A 13,300-nucleotide genomic window follows, 5' to 3' on the forward strand; every position below is an offset into this window, starting at 1 on the left:
GGCAAAGCCGTGGCAGTGGACAGACAAGGATCAATTTGGGGGATAGCCAAGGGCATTCAACTGAAGAGGCTGAGGAAGGGGGGCTGGAGAGGTGTGAGGACCTCGGAAGGAAGACAGCCCTGCTCCTTCAGGTGTCGAGCATCAAGCACCATGTGCCTGAGGGAGTCAGCCTAAGAGGCAAGGGTGTGAAGTTAGACCTTTGCCCAAGGCTATGAGATCATGGAGGCTGGACTCCAGAAAGAAAAAAAAATGTGGCCATCTGATTCAGAGTGAAGAATGGACTTTGGGATGTCTCTGCCAGCCCCTCCTGGATCTTTCTTCTCCCCCACGCCCGTCCCACAGCTTCCCAGGCAACTGGGCCCCTTGGACCTTGCTACTTCCTGCTTTCAGTCCATAGTTCAGACCATGGAGCTGTGGGTGCAGTTGAAGCAGGCCGGACTGGAGCTCCTTGGATTGGGTCCACCTCCCCAGGCGCTAAGGATGCCCCCGCCAGAGGGGAACCCTGGCCAGACCCTTCTATCCTCAGGGACAGAACTTGGGAGTGCCAGGGGGCCACTGCTGTGGATCTGGGAGGAGCTGGTGAGTGAAAGTTCACTAGAGAGAGAGAGAGAGAGAGAGAGAGAGAGAAAGAGAGAGAGAGAGAGAGAGATACGGTGGGGGAAGGAGTGATAGCAATAGACATGGCTGAGGCCCAGCCAGGTCTGCTGGCTCATGTCTGTAATGCAGCGCTGAGGCAGGAGAATTTCAAGCTTAAGGCTGCAGATTGTCATCACATGTGAGATTAAAACAAGGGCAGAGACAGGGAGCGGCGGGGACAGAGCAAGAGAGGAAGGAATGGCGACAGTCCTGGAGAGAAGCGGAGGAAGGCATCAGGAACTGAGCTCAGGGATAGACAGACAGGACCTCGGATGAAATGGGAACTGGGAATGACCAAGGGCAGGCCTGAGAAAACGGAGCTGGAGATGCGGGGTCAGAGATGAAAAGAAGGGGCCACAGAGATGAAGAGGCAGAGTCCAGCAGAGAAACAGAGATTAAGAGGTACAGGGAGAAGCAGATGGCATGAAGAACCCAGAATCAGAGAGGTCCCTGGCCAGGCAGGCTGGAACTTGGGCTGGCACCTGCTCCCTGAAGCTCCTGGCAGGTGTGCTTACTCTGGGTAGCATACCCACGACGCTCCTTTACTCCTGTAGGGGAACCTGCGCCGAGTGGATTTCCAGCTGTTGGGACAGCTGTGTGACTTGGGACTGGAGATGGGGGCCCTGCGGGAGGAGCTGATCACCATCCTGGAAGAGGAGGAGGAAGCAGTGGAGGAGGAAGAGGAGAGCTGTGTTGATGAAGAGGATGAAGGGCCTCAGGGGAAGCAGGAGGAGGGACATCCAGGGGTCTCCTATCCAGCCCTGTGCCCCCCTGACTTTGAGATAACCATCTGAGGTGAAAGAGTTTGACACATAAATGAGATGCAAATTTATGTAAAAGCAAGAGGAGATTTGGGTCCAATCAGACAGAATCAATGGTGTTCCTTCAGCAGGCTGTTCTCAGGAGATCCTGACAGTGGAGCCTGGGCATGTGGGCCAGTTTGACTGTAGGTTCGGGAGGGGCACAGAAGCCATAGCTCTATGTGCAGAAATGATCCCAGTGTGGCCTGGAGAGCCAATGATTGGCAAACATGATGGAGATGCTGGCAGACAGGATGGAAGATCAGTTCAGCCTAGTGTGGTAGATAGATGTCATGGCTATTAAGTGACTGAGACATCGCAAGTTCAGAGGGAGATGTGGAATGAGGCAAAGGTCAACGACCCGTGTGGTAAAAGCCTCCCAATAATTAAAAAATTGATTACATGTTGAAATGATGTTTTGAATACATGGAATAAAATATAAATTTTGTATGCTCTTCTTGTGGTTCTATATAACATAAAGCCATTTTAGCCGTTTTCACGTGTGCTATGTGATCTATATGCACACATGTGTGCAGGTCCGTGTGGCTGTCTTCCACTGTGGGTCTCTCACTGAACCTCACAACTGTGACTGGGCTGGCCCGCGAGTTCCCATGACCTTCCTGGCTCCCCCATCCCCATGTTGAGGTTACAGGCACCTGTAGTTGAGCCTGGCCTTTTCCTTTGGGTGCTGGGAGTTGGAACCCAGGCCTTTATGTCTGCACAGCAGGCCCTCTTACCCACGGAGCCACTGGAGGCACCTCCTTTTGTTCTTTCTTTTCTTTTTTTTTGAGATAAAGGCTCTATGTAGTCCTGTAGACTAGGCTGGCCTGGAACTCACAAAGATTCTCCTGCCTCTGCCTCCTGAGTGCTGGAGTTAAAGACGTGCACCACCATGCTTTGTGTTCTTCCTTTCCTTTATGCTGTGTTTGTGTGAGAGCGGGTTCGTACGCCACAGCGTTTGCGGAGGTCAGAGGACAGCCTCAGGCACCAGGCCTTGTCTTCTCCCCTGAGACAGGGTCTCTCATATTTACAGCCGCATGCTGTGTTACCTGGCCTGAGAGTTTCTGCCAGTTCTCCTATCTCCACGTCTCATCTCTCCATGGAGGCAGGGGGATTATAGTTCCTAAGATGTCCAGCTTTACGTTGGTTCTGGGGATTCAAACCAGGTTTTTACTCCCGCAAGCACTTTACCCACCAAGTCATTTCCTCAGTCCTCCCTTATTTTTAATTATTATTATTATTATTACTATTAATGGTTTTTTTTTTCAGAACAGGGTTTCTCTGCGAAACAGTACTGGCTATCCTGGAACTCATAGAGATCTTCCTGCTTCAGCCTCCCAAATGTTGGGATTAAAGGCGTGTGCCACCACCACCTGATTCTTTTTAATTAATTAATTTACCCTAAGGATGCTCAATCATACTATAAGGCATTTGCTCGGCTATGTTCATGGAAGCATTATTTGTCATAGCCAGAACCTGGAAACAACCTAGATGTCCCTCGACCAAAGAATGGATAAAGAAAATATGGTACATTTACTCAGTGGTACTCACTGGTAAAAAAATAATGACATCTTGAAATTTGCATGCAAATGGATGGAACTAGAAAAAACCATCCTGTGTGAGGTAACCCAGATTGAGAAAGACGAACGTGGTATGTACTCACTCATAAGTGGATATTAGATGTAAACCAATGGATAAACAGCCCATAGTCCTCCACCCCAGAGAAGCTGAATAACTAGGGGCTTGTCTTCTTAAAGTGACCCTTACACATAGCAGTCAGGGAACCCTGGGCTGATTAGGGTATTGCCTGGCTGGGTCTTGCCAGATGACAGAGTAGGCCAGCATAATGCCTGAATCCTCACAGCCCCACAGTCTATCACAGTCTCAACTCTGTTTAAAAGTCTGAAGTTGAAAGTCTCTTCTGAGATTCATGAAATCTCTTAAATATAGTCACCTGTAAAATCAAAATCAAAAACAGATCACACATTTTCAACATACAATGGCACAGAATATACGTTACTACTCCAAAATGTGGAGAAGAGAGGTTAGTGAGAAATATTGAACCAAAGCAAGACTGAAACCGGTTGGACAAACCCCAACTGTACATCTCCATGTCTGATATTAAAATGCTCTTCAGAGCTCCAACTCTGTTCAGCTTTGTCAAACACAACACAATTCTTTCTCTTGGGCCAGTTCGACTCCCTGTTAGTTTTCCTTGGCAGGCATACCATGACTCTGGCATCTCTAACATCTTGGGTTCTCTAAGACAATCCAGGCTTCAACTTCACAGCTTCACACAGTGGCCTCTCTACTAGGCCTCCCTCCATTCAGGGACACCCCTGACACACGCCTGGCCCCAGCAGCTTTCCATAGATTCAGATGCAAATTCCATAACTCATTTCTTCCATCCTTAACTCTAAAGTCAGAGCCACATGACCAAAGCTGCCACGTTCAGCTGCTTGCTGGGGCTGGAACAGGCCCCTCCTCCAATTGCATTTTTGCCAGCTTTCTGTTTTTGATGGTTTCCTTCACTGCCTGAGCTTAGCTGTCCTGAAACTTGCTCTGTAGACCAGGCTGGAATCAGACTCAGAGATCCACCAGCCTCTGCCTTCCCAGTGCTGGGATTAAAAGTGTGTGCCATCACTGCTTTGCCTAAACTTTTCTTTAATTCCTTTTCACAAGTCGGAAATTCGGGGGGTGGGATCTTGCCCTGGGGTCCCCACACTCCTCATTCCATCTCAGTCTGCTGATCCACACTCCTCATTCCATCTCAGTCTGCTGATCTACACTCCTCATTCCGTCTCAGTCTGCTGATCTCCTCAATTACAGGATCCGGCTCCCTTCCACTTCCAGTGCTCCTTTTCTCTCCAAATGGTTCTCCTTCCTCAGCTGGCCCCTTTCGTTATAAATTTCATGAGAGTTACCACTAATAACCACAAAGTAGAGTCTACACTAGGCTGTTTTGAGATTTCTTCTGCCAATGGAATTAATTCAAATCTCTTCACTTTAGCCTCAGGCAGACTCTTTGGACAAGGGCAAAAGGCAGCCACATTATTATTTTTTTAAATTTATTATACATTATGTATACAGCATCTGTCTTAATGTATCCCTGCAGGCCAGCAGAGGGCACCAGCTTTCATTATAGATGGTTGTGAGCCACCATGTGGTTGCTGGGAATTGAACTCCGGACCTTCGGAAGAGCAGTCAGTGCTCTTAACCTCTGAGCCATCTCTCAGCCCCGGCAGCCACATTCTTCACCAAAATATCCCAAGAATGATTTCTAGACAACTAAAACTCTTCTCCTCTGAAATCTCTTGATCCAGCCCTGGACAGTTCAAATCATTCTCAGCACTACTGTCTTCCATGCTCCTACTAGAATGGCCCATTAAACAGTGCTTAAAACATCCACTGCTTTCCTAACCTAAAGTACCAAAGTCCAAATTCCTCTAAACAAACACTTCTTCAGGCCTATCACAGCAATACCCTGGTACCAACTCTGTCTTTGTCAGGGCTTCTATTGGAGTGAAGACACACATGGCCATGGCAACTCTGATAAAGGAAAACATTTAACGGGGTGATGTACAGTTCTGAGGTTCAGACCATTGTCACCATGGTGGGAAGCATGGCCACATGCAGGCAGACATGGTGCTGGAGAAGTAGCTGAGAGAGTCTTACAACTTGCAGGCAATAGGAAGTCAACTGACAGTGAGGGAAGCTTAAGCAAAAGAGACCTCTGTCCCCATGGTGACACACTTCCTCTAACACGGCCACACCTACTTCAACAAGGCCACATCTCTTAATACTGTCACTCTTTTGGGGGGCCATTTTCTTTCAAACCACCATATCAACCCAGCCCAAACTACTAAAATTAGGGCAGAACAGAATTCTCACAAGAGATCTCTCCTGGGTGAAGCTAGAAGAGAGCAGGGGAGAGCAGGAGAGCAGAGGAGAGCAGGGGAGAGTAGAAAAGGGTAGGGGAGAGCAGGGGAGAGCAGAGGAGAGTAGAGAAGAGTAGGGGAGAGCAGGGGAGAGTAGAAGAGAGCAAGGGAGAGCAGGGAGAGTAAGGAAAAACAGGGGAGAGTAGAAGAGAGCAGGGGAGAGCAGAGGAGAGTAGGGGAAAACAGGAGAGAGCTGGGGAGAGCAGAGGAGAGCAGGGGAGAGCAGAGGAGAGTAGAGAAGAGTAGGGGAGAGCAGAGGAGAACAGGGGAGAGTAGAAGAGAGCAAGGGAGAGCAGGGAGAATAGAAGAGAGCAGGGGAGAGCAGAGGAGAGCAGGGGAGAGCAGAGGAGAGCAGGGGAGAGTAGGGGAGAGCAGGGGAGAGTAGGGGAGAGTAGGGGAGAGCAGGGGAGAGTAGAAGAGAGCAAGGGAGAGCAGGGAGAGTAGAAGAGAGCAGGGGAGAGCAGAGGAGAGTAGGGGAAAACAGGAGAGAGCTGGGGAGAGCAGGAGTGAGTAGAAGGAGCGGAGGAGGCAGTGCAGGGGCCTGTCTCCCAGTGGCTCAAAACCAGAACCGAAGAGCTGGTTTACACAGCCAGAAAGTGATGAGCGTCCCAGCCACAGCAGGCCTCACGGAAGGAGGGCCATGCTGACAGTCAGGACACTGACCTTGTTGCATCAGTCACAACAGGTCCTCTGCTGGGGCTCCCTGGAATACAAGCCTTGGCTGTGAGGAAATGTTACAGGGGAAGGGTGGGGAGAGCTGTTTGAAACAGCTGTGCCAGGGCCACACCCCGTGTGTGGTGCTAGAGCTTCCTTGAAGCATCCCCGCGTGTCCAAGTCGTGGTGCTCCCACAAGGACCGTTCATCTCATACTCAGCCGGGCAGGACACCTGGCAATGGTGAGTCAAACTGACCCACTGATATTCTTGCTCACATACAGAAAAATAAACATAAGCAGCACTACAGATAAAAGCTGTTTATTAGTATTAGTATGGATTTCAAGTGTGTCAAAGGACTTCAGCAGTCATCAGCCCAGTGCTCCAAGGAGAGGTGTTTTGGGTCCACCATGTCTGTCTTCCAGAGGCCACATCAGGATACAGCATCAACACTCATTAAATTCAGTCTTGGAGACCTGAACATGGTACTGGCTAAGGTAGTGCAGACACAGCCTGTTTACCAGCCTTCATTTCCACAGATCCTAGAAGTTCCCCCAGTGCCTGTTGTACCTTGACCTGAGCCTGCTCTACCAGGACTCCCTGTGTGCTCCCCCGACTTCATCTCCCACAGATAAATGCAATAGACCTCAAGAGAGTTACCTGGGGAGGGAACAGATGCTTCCCATAACAGGAGCCGACCTGATCACAGATCTGCCCACACACAGACAAGAGTGTCTTCCTGAACCACCTCCTGAAGACAGTGGAGCTCGTGGCCACCCAATCTCTCACCTGGCCAGACCCCATCTTTCCCAGGACACACATGACACCTCCTCTTCCAGGCTCAGTATGTGAAGCTACTTCTGAGATATGTGATCTTGTATGTCTGCCCATGAGACAGTGGCCATGACGGTGGCAAGCATATAGGACAGTCCTCAAATCAGTTGTGATTCAGATGGTCCCTTAGCATCCTGCAGCATCTGTCCCTTCCTGTTGGAGTGAATCCTGCTTGAGAGAGAGTGTCAGACACGGGGAAAACCAGGCAGCCTGCTGTGTCACAAAAGGAAGCAAGCCCTTGTTGGGGACTCCAGGGCCTCTCTCTGTGATGACCATCCCGAGGACAGAACACAGCCGAGGTCATTGCTAGGCTGGGCAGTTGTCCTCCCAGAAGACGGGTCCCTATCAGTCTTGTTCAAAGTGGGACATGGAAGGCTGAAAGTTAACACTAGGGAAGCGGAGGACAAGGAGGAGTCCTGAGCACACATCTGTCCCCACAGCTCATGTGACCCTGGGAGGAGACCAAGCTCAGAAGAACTGATACCAGAGTGGCAGGCCTAAGGGCAGTGCTGGGGCTGATGCTCTTCTCCTCAGAGGGGAAGAGAGCCAGCACAGAGACCATGCAGCTCCTCTCAGCCCGTCCCCACACAGGGAACATCCTCTGGTGGGTCTTCCTGTTCACAGGTGAGGGATCCACCCTGAGGCTGGAGTGGGGAGGATGAGCAGGAATGAGCAAGGGTTTCCTGGGGAGAAGAGAATGGAGAGAGGCCGCAGGGCTTATGCTTGTGTCTAGGAGACAACAGGAAGCCAGGCAGATCTTCACAATAGGAACCCTTCAGTGAACTAGGAGTAAGAACTTATAAGCTCAATTCTCACTCTTCCAGCACTAACTCCTGCTTTCCACCATGTTCTTCACACTGGTACTGTACCTACATCAGGGTGACTATATACAAATAAAACTGGGATGATCAAACTCTTGACAGAAGAGTTATGGGGTGCACATGCTCATACCTGCACAGGGGTATAATCCTTTTTCAGACACCACAGATGCAACATGACCAATTTAGTCTCTGTCCTCACGGGAGGAGCATCATACTGAACAGAGAGAGACCATCATAGACATCTAGTACATGAGGTCAGAGGGTAACAGGAAGCGAGAAGAGAGAGGGCAGGGAAAGATGAGAAAGATATGAGACAGGGTCTCTTGAGCAGGAAACCACAGAGGCTTCCCACACTCATGCATGCATATATGTACACACACACACACACATGCAAAGACACACAGTTCTACATGGTCACATGCACACACGCACACACATGTACTTGCATGCACATGGGCACACACACATACATGCATATACACATGCATGCATATACATGCCCAATGCATACACACACAAATGCGTGCACACACATGTGCACTAACAACTCACACATGCATTCAAGTGAAGGAAATGCACACCATGTCATGATCGAGAGCTCCATCTTTTATCTCATAATAAAGTCTCCCATTGATTGGTTTCTCTCTCCTCTGTAGGCACGTTTTTTAGCTTTGAGCATGGACGCTACTAACAGAGCGAATATTAATACAGTACTAGAATATGCTTGGAAAGTGAAACTGTTTTCATAAAGTTCATACATGGAATACCATCGAATGCTAAGAACATAACATGGTTCAGAAGACTAAGTGGCGTTTCAAAATTAAAAACAAAGCCGGGCGGTGGTGGCGCACGCCTTTAATCCCAGCACTTGGGAGGCAGAGGCAGGCGGATCTTTGTGAGTTCGAGACCAGCCTGGTCTACAAGAGCTAGTTCCAGGACAGGCTCCAAAACCACAGAGAAACCCTGTCTCGAAAAACCAAAAAAAAAAAAAATTAAAAACAATAATGAGTTTAGACTTAGGAACTAACCAAACAATGAAGGGGGAAGCATTCATCGGAAGAGAAATGGTATACAGCAATGGAAGCTTGGAGATAAAAAATATCACTTTGGAATACACGAAAAAAGTCTTCATGGTACATGTATATGACAAGAATGGAAAGCTTTTCGAGGGATCTATGCGGTTTACAGTATACCGTAAGTGATTCCCTGTGGTCCCTAGCAGCTGAGCGGGACTCATTGCCTTTCTCTCTCACACACACAGCCTCTCAGTCCCGACCGGACCTAATGTTCTTTCTACATCACCCATGATGGAAACAGACCTGAGAAGAGGAGACTCCTTTCCCTGCATCCACAGTGTGGAAAGTCTGCCCCACGCCTGTCTTGTCCCAGGGACCACGGCTCTGGGGAAGATCCTGAGGAACTCAGTTGAGCACTGGCTAAGGGATCTGGGTTCTCATGAAGGAGGTCTTTTTACCACGATCAGGTACTGTGAGCACCGTGAGGGTCATCTACAGACAAGAGAGTAATCCCCACACCAGCTACCCTGCTAAAAGGAAACCAAAGCATGGGAAATGTCGCTGCTGACTCCGGGCCACACGGGGCCGGGGGAGGGCGTGAGTGCTGGGCAGAGGACGAGATGTCCGCTACAGCACAGTCCTCCTCTATGGCTGGGTTTCTTCCGGGGGCACCTGTGGAGCTGCTGGGTCAGGTGCTTTCCCCATAGACTGGAAGCTCGGGAGAGAGACTGGTGTGTGGTGAGAGCACACACACAATCCTTTCTAGTCTGCAACAGAACCAAACGATTCTGGACAATGAGCAGCGAATGCATGGATGTGTGGATGAAGGAACAGATAAAACAATGTCCTGGAACTTCTCACAGAAACTAAAAACAGACAGAATCTGGGACATTCTGACAACACCTACTCCTGGTCCGCCTGGAGGCTGAGACTTTCTTCCAATCTCTGACCCCTGCTCCTAGGGTCCCCTCTCCCAGAAGCCCATCACAGGTTGCCTCTAAGGCTGATGGGATGTAGGAGGCTCTCAGGATTATTCTGGTTTGGCTATATATTTTCAATTAAATTACCTCTCCTCATGGGAGGGAATGGGACACACAAACACCAGTGCCTGTGTGGAACCCATTGGACAAGTGGCGAGAATCATTCCTCCGTATACTCTCTGGTTCCAGCAATTGAACTCAGACATTAGCCTTGTGCAAGTGCCTTTATCACTAAAGCCTTCTTGCTGATCTGCTGGTTTAGTTTGGGAGAATCCGTGGAGTTCATGGTCTATGTGGACTTGGAAGACACGTGAAGACCCCTGCCCCTCACCTCCTCTTTCCTCATTCCAGGCAGAAGTATCCCTGCCTATGTTGACCTTCCCTGCGGTCTATGTCAGAGCATCAATTCTTTATTCACTGACCCCTGAGCTAGGTACTCCCTCCAGGGCAATAGCAAATGGCACAGAAATCTGTAGAAGCAGCAGCTCCTGGGAGCCAATGCTCCAGCAGTCACTGTGTCAATTATGAGTAAATGTCCAGAAGTGGCTGTGTCGGATCTAGGGCTCTGTGTGACTGACAGTTGAAGCAGGCCATGAGACATGACAGAGCAATTTCTTACCTTTCTACCCTGAGAGGCATGAGGTCTGAGACAGACTGCCAGACCTGCAAGCCACAAAGGCCAGGCTCCTTCCCAGCTTTGCTACTGACTGGGACAGCATCCCTGCATCCCTATTCCACTAGAGGTAGCCCATGTTCCTTCCTGGTTTCTAGGCTCTTCAAGAGGGAGCTTGTCCAACCAATGCTGAGATGGATTTATCCTTCTCCACATGTAACTGTTTTTTCAAGATGTCACTGGTAGAACAGGGTGGGTGTTCTCAGATGGTCACACACTGAAGCTGACACCAATTCTAACTTTGTTCCCCTTGGGAGAATTGACCCAGCCCAATTGTGATTTCTGGGTCCAAAAGTAAAGGGATAAAGCATTTCACGTGCATTTATTGGCTCCCCTGTACTCTGCCCGACTGTCCAGACAGCTGTGGCCATCCACTCCTGGGAATGTACTAACACGACACTACACTTCCCCAACCCATGCATTCCTCCAGCCTTTCCCATGACAGAGACCTCAGACTTGCTTCTGAACAGATCTGTCCCCACAGCAGATGTCTCTGCAGAAGAACCATGTGACCCAAGTCACTGCGCATCTCCCATTCACCGTATGTGACCCTGCAGGTCTTCAGAGCTTGGTCTAAGACTTCCTACACTCTTCAGGAAGCTCTTCCTCTCTGGAATAGGCTTAAGAGCCTGTGTGTCAATCACTTGACACTGAGACGTCTGTGGTCTTCCTTTCTCTCCCAGGTGGGTCAGCACTCATGACACGTGAGCACCCGCATTCTCAAGTCCCTGTTCTCCGTGTTGTGCCAGCCATGTCTGCATGTGAGAACATTTGTCTGCAGTGCTGGAAAGAGCCACCTGGTCTCTGGCCCAAGAACAGAATCAGGACATACTCCGAAGCCTGTCTGTCCTTCTTAGTCTGCTGATAATTTCTTGGGGTCATGGCTCCTCTTTAGAGGTCCTTGGCTCAATAACCACAATAGACGTGAGTGCTATACACTGGGGTCTGAGATGACCATTGGGGCCAAGTGCCAGGGTTGCTTCATGTCTCCATTGTGTGACATCTGCTCACATGCCCAGATCTCGGGACAGGATGTGACCATCTCAGTAAAAGAACAATGGGAAGTGCCACCATGGACCACCAGTAGGACAGTCTTGAAAAGCAAAGCCCCAGAGGGCTCCTGTTCAGGCTGAGCAGTGGAGAGCAATACAGGTGGAGGGGGATCAGCGCCCCCCGCCCCTCGGGCCTAATGTCAGGCAGTGAGGACCAGGAGAGCCAGGCAGGGCTGCTGCAGTTTCTGGGTTAGTCCACAAGTAAGCACTGCAGCTCAGTTCACATGGGAGAAAGCCAGTGCTTCTTCACCCCACATCCAGTGCAGGGGACCCCAGGGGCTGAGTCCTCAGAGCCTCGGGCTTCTGTCTGTGGTGAGAGTGGCCCTATACTTGTAGAGAGAGGACTTTCGGGTATCCAGAACCACACTGACCATTGTTTTCTGTTGTCTACACAGCTTGGGTCAAAAACATCTCTTGCACAAGCAATGGTACTACAGCTGTGGAGTATCAAGACACCATTGAGTTCAGATGTAAGCCTGTAGTTGCACATACAGATTACGAATGGTGGCATAATGGTAGGAAGACTGTAAACAGTAGAAATGCCATCCTGTCTTCAAATTCTGCAACTCTCACGTTATCTAAAGTCACCAGAGAAGTCAATGGAACCTATGTTTGTGAAATCAAGAACCTAGTAAGTAGCCATAGGAGCCAAGAACTGAAACTGAAGATTATCTGTGAGTAACTTCTATTTCCCCATGGTCCCAAAGCTGTCCAAACACACATGCTTTGTGACCATACTACACAGGGCTCAGGTCCACGACACCAGCTCTTGATCCTGAACTCCCCAGGTTGACAATGCTGTCTGTTCACACACACACATCCTAGTAGGCCAAGGCTGCACAGAGATGGGAGAGGTGCTTCTGTGCGAGAGACTTGAGACTGCAAGTGATGGGAGGCAGGGAGGCCACACATCATGGTTTCAGTACAAAGAGAGAGGTGGGATCCTTTGTGTGAGGGATGGGGGGGGTGTGGGTCCTTGTGAGGCAGCTACTCTACAAATGATCTAATCCCAGGCCTGCTTGGGACATTTTATAAAACACTCCTGTCACTTGACTCAGGGATGCAGTGACCCTTCTACAGAACAAGATCTTTCTTCTTTTTCCTACATATTTGTATATTTATTTATTTAAAATTTCCACCTCCTCCCATCTTCCCATTTCCCTCCCACTACCCCCATCCCCTCCCCCTTGCTCTCTAGTCCTAAGAGAAGCCAGGGTGCCCTGCATTGTGGGAAGTCCAAGGCCCCCCCCCCTCCATCCAGGTCTAGGAAGGTGAGCATCCAAACAGACTAGGCTCCCAAAAAGCCAGTACATGCAGTAGAATCAAAATCTGGTGTCGTTATCATTGGCTTCTCAGTCAGCCCTCATTGTCAGCCACATTCAGAGAATCCGGTTTGATCACATGCTCGTTCAGTCCCAGTCCAGCTGGCCTTGGTGAGCTCCCATTAGATCAGTCCCACTGTCTCCGTGGGTGGACGCACTCCTCGCGGTCCTGACTTCCTTGCTCATGTTCTCCCTCCTGCTCTTCATCTGGGCCTTGGGAGCTCAGGCCAGTGCTCCAGTGTGGGTCTCTGTTTCTATCTCCATCCATTGCCAGATGAAGGCTCTATGGTGATATGTAAGATATTGATCAGTGTGGCTATGGGAGAAGGCCAGTTCAGGCACCCTCTCCTCTGCTGCCCATGGACCTAGCTGGGGAAATCCCCTTGGACACCTGGGAACCCCTCTAAAGCCAAGTCTCTTGCCAACCCTAAAATGGCTCCCTTAGTTAAGATATCTTTTTCCCTGCTCCCATATCCACCCTTCCTCCATCTCAACCATTGCATTTCCCCAAGCTCCCCCATCCTCCCCTTCTCCCTTCTCTCTCCCCATCTCCCATTCCCCCAACCCACCCCACC

At 49.8% G+C, this 13,300-nt stretch overlaps 2 protein-coding genes across 2 annotated transcripts in view; both read left to right on the forward strand.

Moving 5' to 3' along the window:
- The first annotated feature begins 399 nt into the window (after positions 1-399).
- Positions 400-1,430, forward strand: Erich4 (glutamate rich 4). Its single transcript, XM_005361186.1, has 2 exons — positions 400-579; positions 1,191-1,430. Exons 1-2 carry the CDS (start codon positions 406-408, stop codon positions 1,428-1,430), a joined length of 414 nt encoding a protein of 137 aa, XP_005361243.1. The 5' UTR covers positions 400-405.
- Positions 1,431-11,627: 10,197 nt separating this feature from the next.
- The window catches only part of LOC101990740 (carcinoembryonic antigen-related cell adhesion molecule 2-like), a 7,557-nt gene continuing 5,884 nt past the window's right edge, over positions 11,628-13,300 (forward strand). Inside the window, exons 1-3 of the mRNA XM_026786240.1 lie at positions 11,628-11,715; positions 11,799-11,873; positions 11,988-12,077. Coding sequence (XP_026642041.1) covers positions 11,628-11,715; positions 11,799-11,873; positions 11,988-12,077 — 253 coding nt within the window. The remainder of the gene's footprint in view (positions 11,716-11,798; positions 11,874-11,987; positions 12,078-13,300) is intronic.

This window comes from Microtus ochrogaster, linkage group LG4 (genome assembly GCF_000317375.1).
Source record: "Microtus ochrogaster isolate Prairie Vole_2 linkage group LG4, MicOch1.0, whole genome shotgun sequence".
NCBI lineage: Eukaryota > Metazoa > Chordata > Mammalia > Rodentia > Cricetidae > Microtus > Microtus ochrogaster.

Coding starts and splice junctions, on each gene's coding strand:
- Erich4 (XM_005361186.1), top strand. CDS start 406: ATGGAGCTGTGGGTGCAGTTGAAGCAGGCCGGACTGGAGCTCCTTGGA. Junction 580..1,190: donor TGTGGATCTGGGAGGAGCTG/GTGAGTGAAAGT, acceptor TTACTCCTGTAG/GGGAACCTGCGCCGAGTGGA.